Source organism: Leishmania braziliensis, chromosome 3, assembly GCF_000002845.2.
Source record: "Leishmania braziliensis MHOM/BR/75/M2904 complete genome, chromosome 3".
Classification (NCBI taxonomy): Eukaryota; Euglenozoa; class Kinetoplastea; order Trypanosomatida; family Trypanosomatidae; genus Leishmania; species Leishmania braziliensis.
Window position 1 is genome coordinate 315328 of NC_009296.2, and position 11488 is coordinate 326815.

Genomic DNA, 11488 nt, shown 5'->3' on the forward strand with positions numbered 1-11488 from the left:
GGCCTTTCGCGTCTTCTTTTATCGTTTGCTGCCCAGTAATCGGCTGACTGTGCCGCCGTGACGGCGCGCAAGGTGAACGACGTGCTGCGTCTTATCGAGCAACTCCGTGTGTCTGTGTGTGTGTGTGTGTGTGTGTGTGTGTGGGTGGGTGGGTGGGTGCGCACCTGCTCAGAGCTTCTTGGAGAAGCCGTGCAGCACAACGGCAGCAGAAGACACCACGTAGACAGTGATGTCAGTGACGGGAGAGAGGGAGGGGGAGGAGGAGGTGATTGACGGCGGTAGGAATTGAAGCTGGAGCTTCATGGATGAGGATGGCGTGATGAAAGGGAAGGAGGTTGAGGGCAGTGCATCCGCCGAGTGCGAGATGGCAGAAAAACTTGAGCGAATCAATACAAGCCGGCAAGTGGCTTGAGCAATGCGCATGCCCGTGCAGGAGGAGACGACACAAGACGAGAGGAGATAAGGGAAGTACTCGGCAGGAATGTGCGCATCGAACACCAGTAGTTTCACTGACACACTCATAGAACTAACAGCACGCCTAGTAGAGCTTGCCGTGCCGCAGGATAGACCGCACGTCGGGAACCACCAACAGGCATTCCAGCAGTGACAGCAGCGCAAGAAGCACTTCATCCTCGTCGTCTTCAGGGACGTCGTTGGTGGGGATGTCGTCAGCCATGATGGAGTCATCCGAGGTTCCGCCTGCGACATCATCGTCGTCAGCGGCCTGCAAACGACCGGCACCGCCGTCATTTATATTTGACGATGCGTCGGTAGCGATGCCTCCCTCTGATGTATCGCCCGCAGCATCGTCGCTGGTCTTCAGTTTGCTCTGAGGTTGCACCGCTGCGGCGCCACCCCCGACGCTGCGCTCGTCACGACCGCGAGTGCCCCGTCGCCGCGTCGTCTCGCGCGCCGGTGGGGCGATTTTTGACAGCGCCGGGATGTACGGCGACACCACCAATGCGTTCTCCGGGTTGACGAGTGTGCACTCCTCCGAGTTGTCGATCATGACAAGCAGCTCCGGCGGCACCTTGAGCAGCCGCAGGTCCTTCACCGGCACCTTGGTGTGCTCGTTCATTGCCGCCTTCTCGATAGCGGGGAGGCCCGTGTCAACGCCGCCACGGTTGGGAGATGGGCCAACAAACGGCGATGCCGTCAATGTGTGATCGTGGATCGCTGTCCCACCGCTACCCCGCAGTGATCCCTTGGCCTCAGAAGGAAGCGTGTTACCCCCGCCACGTGTGGACCCCCCACAGTCGCCACCGCTCCTGTTGACGTCATTGTCGCTATTGGTCGTAGAAACGCTTCTGCGGTTGTCCATGCCCCCGGCTGAGGAGAGGCCACCCGCCGGCTTAGCGCTGCTGTTGCCGCCGCCGCCGCCACGGCCGCGATCGCTGGAGCCGCGTGTAACGCCGCCGCTGTTCCCCCCACCGCCCGCCGCCAGCGGTAATCCGCGCATGCCTGCGGCCGCGCACATTTTGCGCAGCAGCCCCCGCGGGACAAGCCGGCAGTCCTGCCGGTAGTAGCGATACTTCAAGAGGTGGTCTGGGTCGATGCGCTGCAGGATCGTGTCGGCGTATGGCTTCGACGCGGAGGTGAACAGGACAAGGTTAAATAGCTTCGCGGCTGTGGAAAGAAAAAGGCGAGTGTACGGCCGCTCCCACACGTGAAAGAGCTCCGCTCCCGAGGCGGTCGGGATGACCTCAGAGAATGTCGGTGGGCCCTCCATGTTCGCCGTGGTGGTGGAGACGTGGCACAGAGTCTCGTCGAGGTCCATGACGAGCACCTTCTGACGTGTAGCCGGGTAGCTCAGCACATGGTGGGCCGTGATGCTCGCTATGAGGTGTGGCGGGACGCCCGAGCTCGAGAAGTCCAGGTTGCGGCTGCTCACGCGCTTATAGACAACTGAGGAGGCCTGACGGCATCGTGGCGCCGCTGCGGCCGCGTTCGTGCGCTGCCGCAGCGTTTGAGGCGTAATGCTCGAGTTGGAGCTGCTGTTATCGTCCGTCGACGGGTCTCCCTGGACGCTCCTGCTGCCGATACCTCCGCCACATCCACTGTTGCTGGCACATAAGAAGTGCGGCGGCCACTGCGGCTCCGGGTGACGTGTCGGCATCGTCGACACTGTTGGCTGCTGGATGGGGCCGACCACGATGCTCACGAGCTGGTGTAAACTGCGTGAGGTGAACAGCGGGTGATGTGGTGGGACGAGGAGGCGACTACGCACGGCCGACATCCACCCCTCTACTTCACCCTTCTTGCCGAACAGCAGACGGCGCTGAATGAGTGGTGGCCCATCATCGACGCCATCGCCGTCGCCCTCGTCGACGCACCGCCCCGACGCTGTGGGTTCTCCTGTTGCTGCTGTGGCGCCCATGGAGAGGTTTGCCTGCTGCCCCTGCTTCACGTCCGCCTCGCTGTCAGTGTCGTTTTCCTCCCCCTCGCTAACGGAGTTGTAGCTCCGCTGCGTCATGCGAAGAGTTGTAGTCGCCGATTTAGCGACGCTCGCCTTACTCGCTCCTGCTGCTGCAGCGACGGCGGTCGCCGATCGCTGCGCTTCCACGGCTGACCGCGACAACGGGAAGGTGCGGTGGCTGCAACCGCATAAGAAGTACAAGAGCACGACGACACTCTCCTTCAGGTGGGTGACGGACTCCCAGCCATCTGAGGCAAGACTTGATATGGAGGTGATGACATACGGGAGCAGCACAGCATCCCAGAGCCACCGCGCGTACTTGACGATGTCGGCCAGCATTTCTTCAGCCACCGAGGACAGAGGAGGAAATCGCTCGTTGGAAGTTGGTGGTCTGTCAGCCCTGAGTCACGAGCGGAGGCGCACACGCACACACACACACACACACACACGCACACACATACGTAAGCACCAGCTCAATCGAACGCGCTTCAATTGGGGTCGACTGCGTTGGCGAGTGTGTAATCGCCTGTGGCAGGGACAAGCTCCGAAGGCCCTTTTGTGCAGAGACCACCACCAGTCAGCCGGAGGCATGAACCGGCGTCCCTACACACCCCGTGCACAGACGCACACGCCTTGTTTCCTTATTTATCTTTGTGGGCGTAGATGTGCACAGGTCTGAGTGCTTATCCGACTGGGCGAGTGTGTATGCTGGCGAATACTTCCGCTCCTTCGCCAGCATGAGAGAGGGGAGAAAGATGGTGGAAGAAGAGAGAGCGAGAGGGTTACACCGAGGCCATGTGCAAGTCCGCATGTTCGGCTCAATCGATCCGACTTCTGGGCTATGCATGGCGGTCCTGCAGCCCACACCGATGCCACACCACCAGGAATAGAGCGCGTTCTTCATACCAGAGCACCGTTACGAGTATACGCTGCGTGTGTGTGCCTGTTAAACTCGCGAGAGTGCAGAGCCGCCCTGCCTTTTATTTCGTACTGCCTCACTTGGCGGAGACAGGAGGGGGGTTGGATGGGCGGGTCGTACTCTGCAGACACGGACAGCGGGCATAGCGAGAGGGAGAAGGGACCGCAGTGAACCGTCGCGGCCCCTTCTCCAAGAGCATGGCGACGAACAGCGGCACTGGCAGGCAGAAGAGCGTTAATGCTCACAGCTCATAGCGAAAACTCGATCGCCCCCCTCGATCCTGCCGCATCGCTCGTGTCCCAGGGCACATGCTCACAAAGGATAAACACAAGGGAAACAAACGACAACAACTTTTGGTTCTCCCCGCCAGGGCTGGCCCACTCGCCCCTGCTAGTGTCGAAAGGAGCGAAGGGGGCTAGAGGGGAGGGCAGGAGCGGCAGGTAGTCGGCGGCACTCATTATTCAAGGCACGCCATCGTCGTATCTATGCGTAGGCAATGTCACCCAGGTAGCGATGACTACGTACTCTTCAGCAAGTGGCATGAGCGTGCGAGTTTGTGTACTTGAGAGAAGAGAGGGGCGAAATAAGCAAAAAGGCGAGAATGTGGTGTGGACGAAGGGGAAGAAGGGACGGTGAGGGGGGAGAGCAAAGGAGCCACATACACACCCACACCCAGAATGGGAGCTAGGAAAAACAGCGGCTTCCTCTATCTGCGTGGTATGCGCTCATCGCATCTGTACGCCGGGGTGGGGGTTCGGAGCGTCATCGTACACTCGAGGCGAGCAAGCACCAAATTGGTGAAATGCTGTCGGGCCTCTTGCAAGTTGTTACGCGCCAGCTTGGACCTTTCCATTGCCCCCTCACTTTCACTGTGTCTGCGGTGAACTGCATGGGCGCCTACACACGCATCTTTTTAGTCATTCGACTTAGGAGAGATGCCAAGAGAACACGGAGGAAGACTCAACACGGGCACACGTGGAGGTTAATCGATTTTGCCGGACGGGAGCGAGACGAAGAGAGCGTGGGGGAGAGGGGAAAGAGTCACTCTGCGTGAGCCCGTGTGCTGATGGCGAGAGAAGTCCCACAAGTACCCACGTCCAGAGCGCCGTCCTTCCCTTCCAACTCTCTTTCGCCACCATCCCTTTTCCTCGTAAGTCGTCAGCACGTCTTCGCTGTTAACGGACTTACACCCATGACTCACATGCATACGAGTGACATCGGGGTCGTCATGGACGTTGTAAATGCCGGGCCTATACCACTGACCTCCTCCAGTTTTCATGCTCGCGACCCAACTTACATCCTTCAAAACGCGGCAGACGCTGGAGTTAGGGAAGAGGGAGATGAGAGCGGCACACAAAGAGGTGCGTGTGTGGGTAGGACATTCGGCAGAGACCTGCGCTGCATCAGCGGTAGGGCTATCAAAGGAGACGCAAGAGAGAAAGGCCGCAACGCTGATAAAGGCGCTGAGGGACAGAGGTGCCCTGTTTGGGGAGTAGATGACGGAGAGAGGAGGGGGATGCCGAGCCGGCTCTGGTCACGCTGGCGCGCATCTTCTCATTCATTCTTCGTTTCCCGCAGCATACCCGTCACTGTCCCCACCTGCTACCTCGAACGGGTTCGCTTGTTGCGCTACCGCGGCCATCTCGCGACGTTGGCGCTTGCGCTCGAGCTTATCTTCACGCTGCTGGCGCTTGCGCTGCACATTTTCATCCTGTAGGGCGCGTCGCTTCGCCTTCTCCGTCTTGCGTGCGCGCACCTTCGACGCGTTCACCTGCACCTCGCGAAGCGTCTTCTTCTCGGTGCGGTGGTAGATGACCTCGCCGCCGGCAAAGCCGTTTTCCACTTTGTTTAGCTGCAGCGTCATGCGCGGGCCGATCTCCTGCAGCTTCACGCGGCACTGCTCTCGATGCTGGCGGAAGGGCTGCACAAGCGGCACTTCCTCTCCCTCACCATCCGTGTCTGACCAGGCGTCCTCTTGGTCTAGCACCTCATCGATGCTCTCCAGCGTACCGAGCTTGGTGGGGCGGCGGCTTTCTAAGAGCTTCTTCACTGTCTTGGTGACACCGACGGTGCGTGCGTTCACGTAGTAGTGCCGCACCTCCACAACGTGCTCGACGTGGTCGTAGTGGAAAAGACAGACGCGCTGAATTTCGCAGTTCTGAATCGTCTGCACATTCAGTGAGGGAAAGAGCGCCTTGAACGTGGCCGTCAGCAGCGGCACCTCCGCGTGGTGTGCCAGGTCGGGGTGTGTGAAGTTGTTGAGTACGACAATCGGCGCCACCTCCCACGCAGCCCGGTCGACCGATACGGGACGGCGTTGCTTAGCGACAATTTCCTTGTGAAGGGTGAAGCTCAAGACGCGAAACGACAGTGTGGGGCCATTGAAGAAGCGCATGATGCGCAGCGACGTCCCCTGCGATGGGGCGGTAAACAGCTGCAGGTGCGAGGCACTGAAGGTGGCCGCGACTGCGAGGAAATCCTTCAGCGACTTGTTCTTGCCGTGCAGCTTTTTACTGCTCCACGGGAGAAATACGTTGCGCCACTCCTGCATCAGCGAGCGCACGTGAACGCCTACCTCGCCACGGTAGATGATAATGGACTTGGGGGTTTTCTTGTCCGCCTCGGTTGTGTCCAGCTTGCCTGGCATCGCCGTGTTGACCTTTGCTGACCTGCCCATCTTTTCTGTAATTTTGTGTTTACCAACTTTGAGCTTCAAGTCGTCGGCGATGACGCTCGCAGAAGAGAAGGGAGGAGCGTCTGGCGCACGGAGACGTTTGCATGTGCGGGTTTCGCGGGGATTGGGGGGGGGGGGGGGAGGGGGCTCAGCCTACCGTGCGAGGGACGAGAGACTGCGACGGATAAGACACGGCCCGTAATTAATGCGCGTGGGCGCAATCACTCGCACACAAGGAGGGCGCTGTATGCGTGTAAGGGGAGAGAGGGGATTGGGGGTGGGCAGATGCGGGGGGGGGGTAGGGACTGACACGACACAGTAAAGTGCACGTCCTCTACAGTTCACTGCAGCGCGAGAGAAGAGAAGGGGTAGGCGGCAAGGCCGAGGTGCGAGAAAGTGATGGTGATGCGTGACTGGAGGGAAGTAGACAGAGCGGAGGGGATGTGCGCCAGGGAAGAGTGCACAGCTCCCACACCAAAACCGAAATGGTAGCGCCCTTCACAGAGCGAGTGACTCTCCGCCTCGCTACGCCGCAGAGTTGCCCGAGAATGCAGGGTTGACAGGTGGTGGGAAGGAGGAGCGTTGACGGTGAGTTCGTTGGCTCAATGGTCAAGGTGGTCTGCGCCGCTACGAGTGCATGTTTGCCTGTGCGTTTGTCCGACTGTGTGCGCGTAGAGGCAGCTGGGTGGAGGCAGACGACGGTGGCGGTGTACAAAAAACGGAGGGGAGGGGAGGGCAAGAAAGAAGTGAGGCTGCGGCTCCATTCTGCGCCTCCAGCCATGTCGTGCGCTGACTCGTGCTCCTCTCCCTCTCCCTCTCCCTCTTGCCTCTGTGGTGTACGCGAGACGAGAGCAAGAAATGAAAAGGGCAAATACAAGACGAAAACCAACACGGGAGCCTCGAAACAAACAACATTCGTCATGAAGTCAAAGGGCGTGGGTGAGGGTTGCATGTGCTGACGCCGGAGGGTGGTGGTGGTGACGAGGTAGGGCGGTGGCGACTCCTTTTCGTTTTGCCCCCCCCCCCCCCCCCCTTGCAACGCACACTGGGCACGGGCCCGCCTTCTGCTGGTGGTGGCCAGTCCCTGCTTCTCCACTTTCAACTCGCTACGCCGTCTCTGTTGAGTGCTTCGTTGTACCTGTAACACTTCTCTCTCGTCAATACGCCCCTTATCCACTACCCAGACCCCGTCGCCTCACGCAGCCAGTAGCCCGGGTTGGCGCACTTCCCCTTCATCAAGGCGTCGTACTGCGAAGCGCACTGCGCAACGATGCTAAGCGCCATCTCGGCGTCCTTGATTTCCTTGCTAAAGGCAAACTCATTCTTCTTCTTGCCGTCCGGTACTTTGTAGTTCTCGAACCAGTCGATGATGGTCGCTTGCAATTCCTGTGGCACCTTCGCCAACGTCCCGTAGCCTTCGCCCGCTGTCACCGACGCAGACTCCACGATGATTTTCCAGTCGGTCTCACCCTGGTCAATCAGCCCGAGCACACCGAGAATGCGCACTGGCTCGTAGGTGCCGACGCGGTGGGGTGGACCTAGGTGCACGACGTCAACAGGGTCGCCGTCGCCGATGCACTTGGTGTGCGGGTCGATGTGCATCGGGTCCTCCCAGGTGCATGGCAGGAAACCGTAGTTGAAGGGCATGTTGCCATACCGAAAGTACCGCAGCGGCTGCCCCTCCTTGCTCTTGAAAATGTCCTGCTTGATGGGGTTGTGCGGTTCTTCCTTACTCAGCTCCAGCTTCGCACGCGTTCCCTTGGGGATCTCCGCCACGTAGGTGAAGACACGCGGATCGGCAGTAGTACCAGGGTACAGGGGCAGGTTGTGCCACGCCGACACCACTGCATCTGTGAGGCCGTCTTTGAAGAACAGGCGCCACGCCTTGCTGTCGGCAGAACCGTCCTCCGTTGTGTTGTAGACAGGCAGGGCTGCGGTGCTGGCTGCCGCCTTGCTGCTAAGGAGCCTCAGCGACCGGCTCAGCATCTGCGTAAGATGCGCTGCTAAGAGGAGAAACAGGACGTGCGCCTGTGCCTGTGCGGATGTTTTTGGCGGTCTGTAGATGAATGAGTCGTACGTGAGAGGGAGGAAAGGGAGGGAGGGAATGGGGGGGGGGGGAGCATACGTGTGCACCGCAGTGGCCATGTTTAGAGACTGCGAAGACGCCGCCTAGGCAAGTTGCCCTGGCAGTGGCGACAGCGAGAAGCTGTGCATGTGCGTATGCGGGGAGGAGCGCCCTTCTCCCCAAGCACATGTGTTCGCACGTTCGAGAGACGGGTTATCTTAACCCCTGGCAGCGTTGTACAGTACACAACGCACAGCCACAAAGGCGATAGGAATGAAAGACCGACGAGGCGAAGGGAACGCGACAGCAGCTCGCGTATGCCCAATAGGGAGGGAGTCGAATGCAGCAGTTAACAGCGCACCAATGTACAGACGAGCACCTCAGTAGCGGCTCAGCAGCTTACGATCAGTGGCACATCACAAACCTGAAGAGAAGGATGGCGGAGAGGCAGCGAGACTGGACGGAGCTAAGAGGTGTCGTATTATAAGCAGCAAGCAATCATAGCGTAGCAGCTCCTGTGCAGTGGGGGAGGGGCTGGCGTCTGCGCGTGCGTGGGCGGATACCGCCTTCTTTGGTGCTGTCTCGGCTTCCCTCCTCCTTTCCTCCATCCTTCATTCTTTCCAAAAGGAGCTCAGCCGAGAATGGCACCGAGGCAGCTGCTGACCCCCTTTGCGATGACATTCACCACCGGGCCGAGTATCAGTGAAGCGTACGAGAGTGCAACCTTCAGGGTCTGACGGGCATAGGGGATGAAGCTCAGTGCATACCACAAGATGGACGCGAGCTGCGCCACCGCGAACAGAATACACAGTAGTCTAGACTGGAGCCACAGTGCGCTCAGCAGCGTCATGAACACGGAGATAACATACAGACACGCCGCCTCGAACCTATTTGCCTCGAACATCGTGCGGAGTTGTTGCGCGCACCCGGCGAGGAACATGATGGAGCACAGACAGAAGATGTTCCCACATGTCATGAAGAAGCTGAACTTCTTTGGCCACATCCACATTACCATGCTCAGGAGGATAAAGAGAATGCCCATACCCATCATCATGAAGAACCCGGTGATGCGCTGCGTGTAGGTGAGGTCCGTCATCTCAGAGAGCCCCTCCATGTATCCCTGCTCCGGAGGCATCTCCGTCAGGAGCGCCGTGTCAGGCGGCGGCTCACTGGACACGAGGCCAAGCGCCTTGTATTTGAGCTGCGACCAGTACTGGCCTAGCTTGTTCTCGCCGTCATCCTGCAGCACCCCGGGGTTGCGCTGCCGCCCCGAGTCGACTGTTGTCATGTGCCGCCTCACTTTCGATGCGCGAGTTTGACCACTCTTCTGTATCAGGGTGAGAAGCGGTCGAGTGCTAGAAAGGCCCAGGCAGGCTAAGGATGAATGGAAGTGACGTAGAGCGAGGCAGATCGGTGGAGAGACAGACGAGTGGATGAATGGGTGGATTGATGCTGTTGCTGTCCGTGGTAGTGGTGCAGGCTACTTCAGTTGTGACACACTCACCAGCATCGGTAATGCCCAGACATGCGCTGGCATGCGTACACAAGCACGGAGTCACGAGGAAAGAAGATCGAGAGGAGGGAGGAGGTGCACGGAGGTCGAGGAGAGTGAGCGACGAACAACATTCAGTATAGGTAGAAGAGGGGAAGAAAGAGAATGCCACCGAGGGGGGAGGCGGGCGGATGAAGGTTCGTGTGGAAGGGGAGGGTGCATCCGTCCGTGAGGAAGAGCAGACACGGTGTTGCTATCCTAGCAACTAGGGAGGAACTACCTTGAGAGGTGCACCTCCGTTGTGGAGCGGGGGGGGGTGGGGTAGGTAGGGCGAGGCAGCATGCTACCACCGCGCAGTCGCTCCCAAACATGTGCTTTTATTCCACGCTTGTGAAAGGCATCGTTGCCAAACACCCAGTGGATCTCTGTGTGTCTCGGGGGCAGGTGATTATATGTGTCAACGCAGACACTCGCCAGTGCACTGCGACGACGCTAATCATGCGCCCCTCATCGTCGTGCCTGTGAAGGCCACTGCAATCAGAACTCAAGCGAGCGCACCGTCGTGGCAGCCTGCGCGGGAAAGGGGCAGGAGAGAGAGGGTACAGAGATAGGCGAGGGGGGGGGGAGGTGACAGACGCACAGACACAGACGCAAGCAGCCCACTCTTACCGCACCATTGTAACTGCCTCAAATGAACGTGGGGAAATAAAATTGAGAGAACAACAAGCGCAAGTAAAAAGAGCCCTCCATACTACAGACACAGACACACACGCGCGTCTGACAGCAACATCACGGTGTCAAAGATGTGCGTGGATGTGCATACGAAACGAGTAGGAGGGTGAAGAATAAGGAAAACAAGATGAGGAAAGAAGGGCGTTTCGGTGCGTGTGCAACATGAGCGACACGCTCAGCATGCACGATTGCCATTGACTCCGTATCGCTCAAAAGAAGCAGTGCCGCCGACGAGGCAGCGCAAGAGGGAAGGGGGGAAGGGGGAGGAAGCGGCAGCGACATGCGCGCTTCCATCGAGAGACATATGCGCACGCTACTCAGCGTACGTGCATCGGAGAGAGAGGGAAGTAATGGGCAAAGGGCGATACGATCGATAGGACCGTCAACGGGGTCCGCCTATCACCACCATCACCACGAGAAAACGGCGATACAAGAAGACCCGCAAAAGGGAGCGCTTGTCATCAACGCGTCTACTCTCCGCCGTAGAGCGCGGGCTAAACTCCGCTCTGCCACAGGGGCCCGTCGCGTGGTGCGAAGCAGCCGTAGACACACGACCTAGAGCAACGCGCCGGCTCCGTCATCAGAGCACGGCCCCCTGGCTCAAACTCTGCCCACCCACCCCAGCCAGCAGGCCGCCTCACAGCCGCTCCCACTATGCCGGCCGCCAGCTGGTGCATCCCTGTGGGTGACATGCGGGCTCCCCACAGCCGTAGGCTGTCAGGCCCGGGTGCGATACGGTCGAGTCACGCTGGCACTTCACTCATCACATGGGCGGTACAAGCATACTCACAGTCGCAGGCCGCTCCGACGCCACGCCATGCAGGACCTGACCGCCCACATCAGCAGCAATACATCGCACTGTCTTCGCTACGTCGTAGGTGCGTGACCCTGTCCCCACCAGAAGCGGCTCGGCGTTTGGCAGGGGGTGGGGATGGGGGGCTGCGGCTTGGCTTCGCCCGACACGGCAAGTGAGGGAGCGCTGGAGCCTGAGATGCCACGCGCGGAGGCGTGCCCCGCCATCTGAGGGGGCAGAAGGGAAAACAAGAGCAGAAACGAGAGGTCCAGGGATTGCGCGACCCTGTGTGACAGGCAGATGAACCAGGAATCGATTGTCGTCGAAGGGAGAGAGAACGGGTGTGTATGTCTGCGCGTAGCTGAGAGAGGAACGGTGAGACAAGTTTTCATTCAGT

The 11488-nt window shown here is 59.4% G+C and overlaps 4 protein-coding genes across 4 annotated transcripts; all 4 read right to left on the bottom strand.

Moving 5' to 3' along the window:
- Nucleotides 1-538: 538 nt before the first annotated feature.
- LBRM_03_0800 (conserved hypothetical protein) lies at nucleotides 539-2755 on the bottom strand (the record flags this gene model as incomplete). The annotated part of the gene is made up of 1 exon (XM_001561620.1): nucleotides 539-2755. One exon carries the CDS (start codon nucleotides 2753-2755, stop codon nucleotides 539-541), a length of 2217 nt encoding a protein of 738 aa, XP_001561670.1.
- A 2138-nt stretch (nucleotides 2756-4893) lies between these two features.
- Nucleotides 4894-6012, bottom strand: LBRM_03_0810 (putative peter pan protein; the record flags this gene model as incomplete). The annotated part of the gene is made up of 1 exon (XM_001561621.1): nucleotides 4894-6012. The coding sequence occupies one exon, from the start codon at nucleotides 6010-6012 to the stop codon at nucleotides 4894-4896; it is 1119 nt and encodes a 372-aa protein (XP_001561671.1).
- Nucleotides 6013-7185: 1173 nt separating this feature from the next.
- LBRM_03_0820 (putative inorganic pyrophosphatase) lies at nucleotides 7186-8154 on the bottom strand (the record flags this gene model as incomplete). Its single annotated transcript, XM_001561622.1, has 1 exon — nucleotides 7186-8154. One exon carries the CDS (start codon nucleotides 8152-8154, stop codon nucleotides 7186-7188), a length of 969 nt encoding a protein of 322 aa, XP_001561672.1.
- A 551-nt stretch (nucleotides 8155-8705) lies between these two features.
- On the bottom strand, nucleotides 8706-9362 carry LBRM_03_0830 (conserved hypothetical protein; the record flags this gene model as incomplete). Its single annotated transcript, XM_001561623.1, has 1 exon — nucleotides 8706-9362. The coding sequence occupies one exon, from the start codon at nucleotides 9360-9362 to the stop codon at nucleotides 8706-8708; it is 657 nt and encodes a 218-aa protein (XP_001561673.1).
- Nucleotides 9363-11488: the final 2126 nt, after the last annotated feature.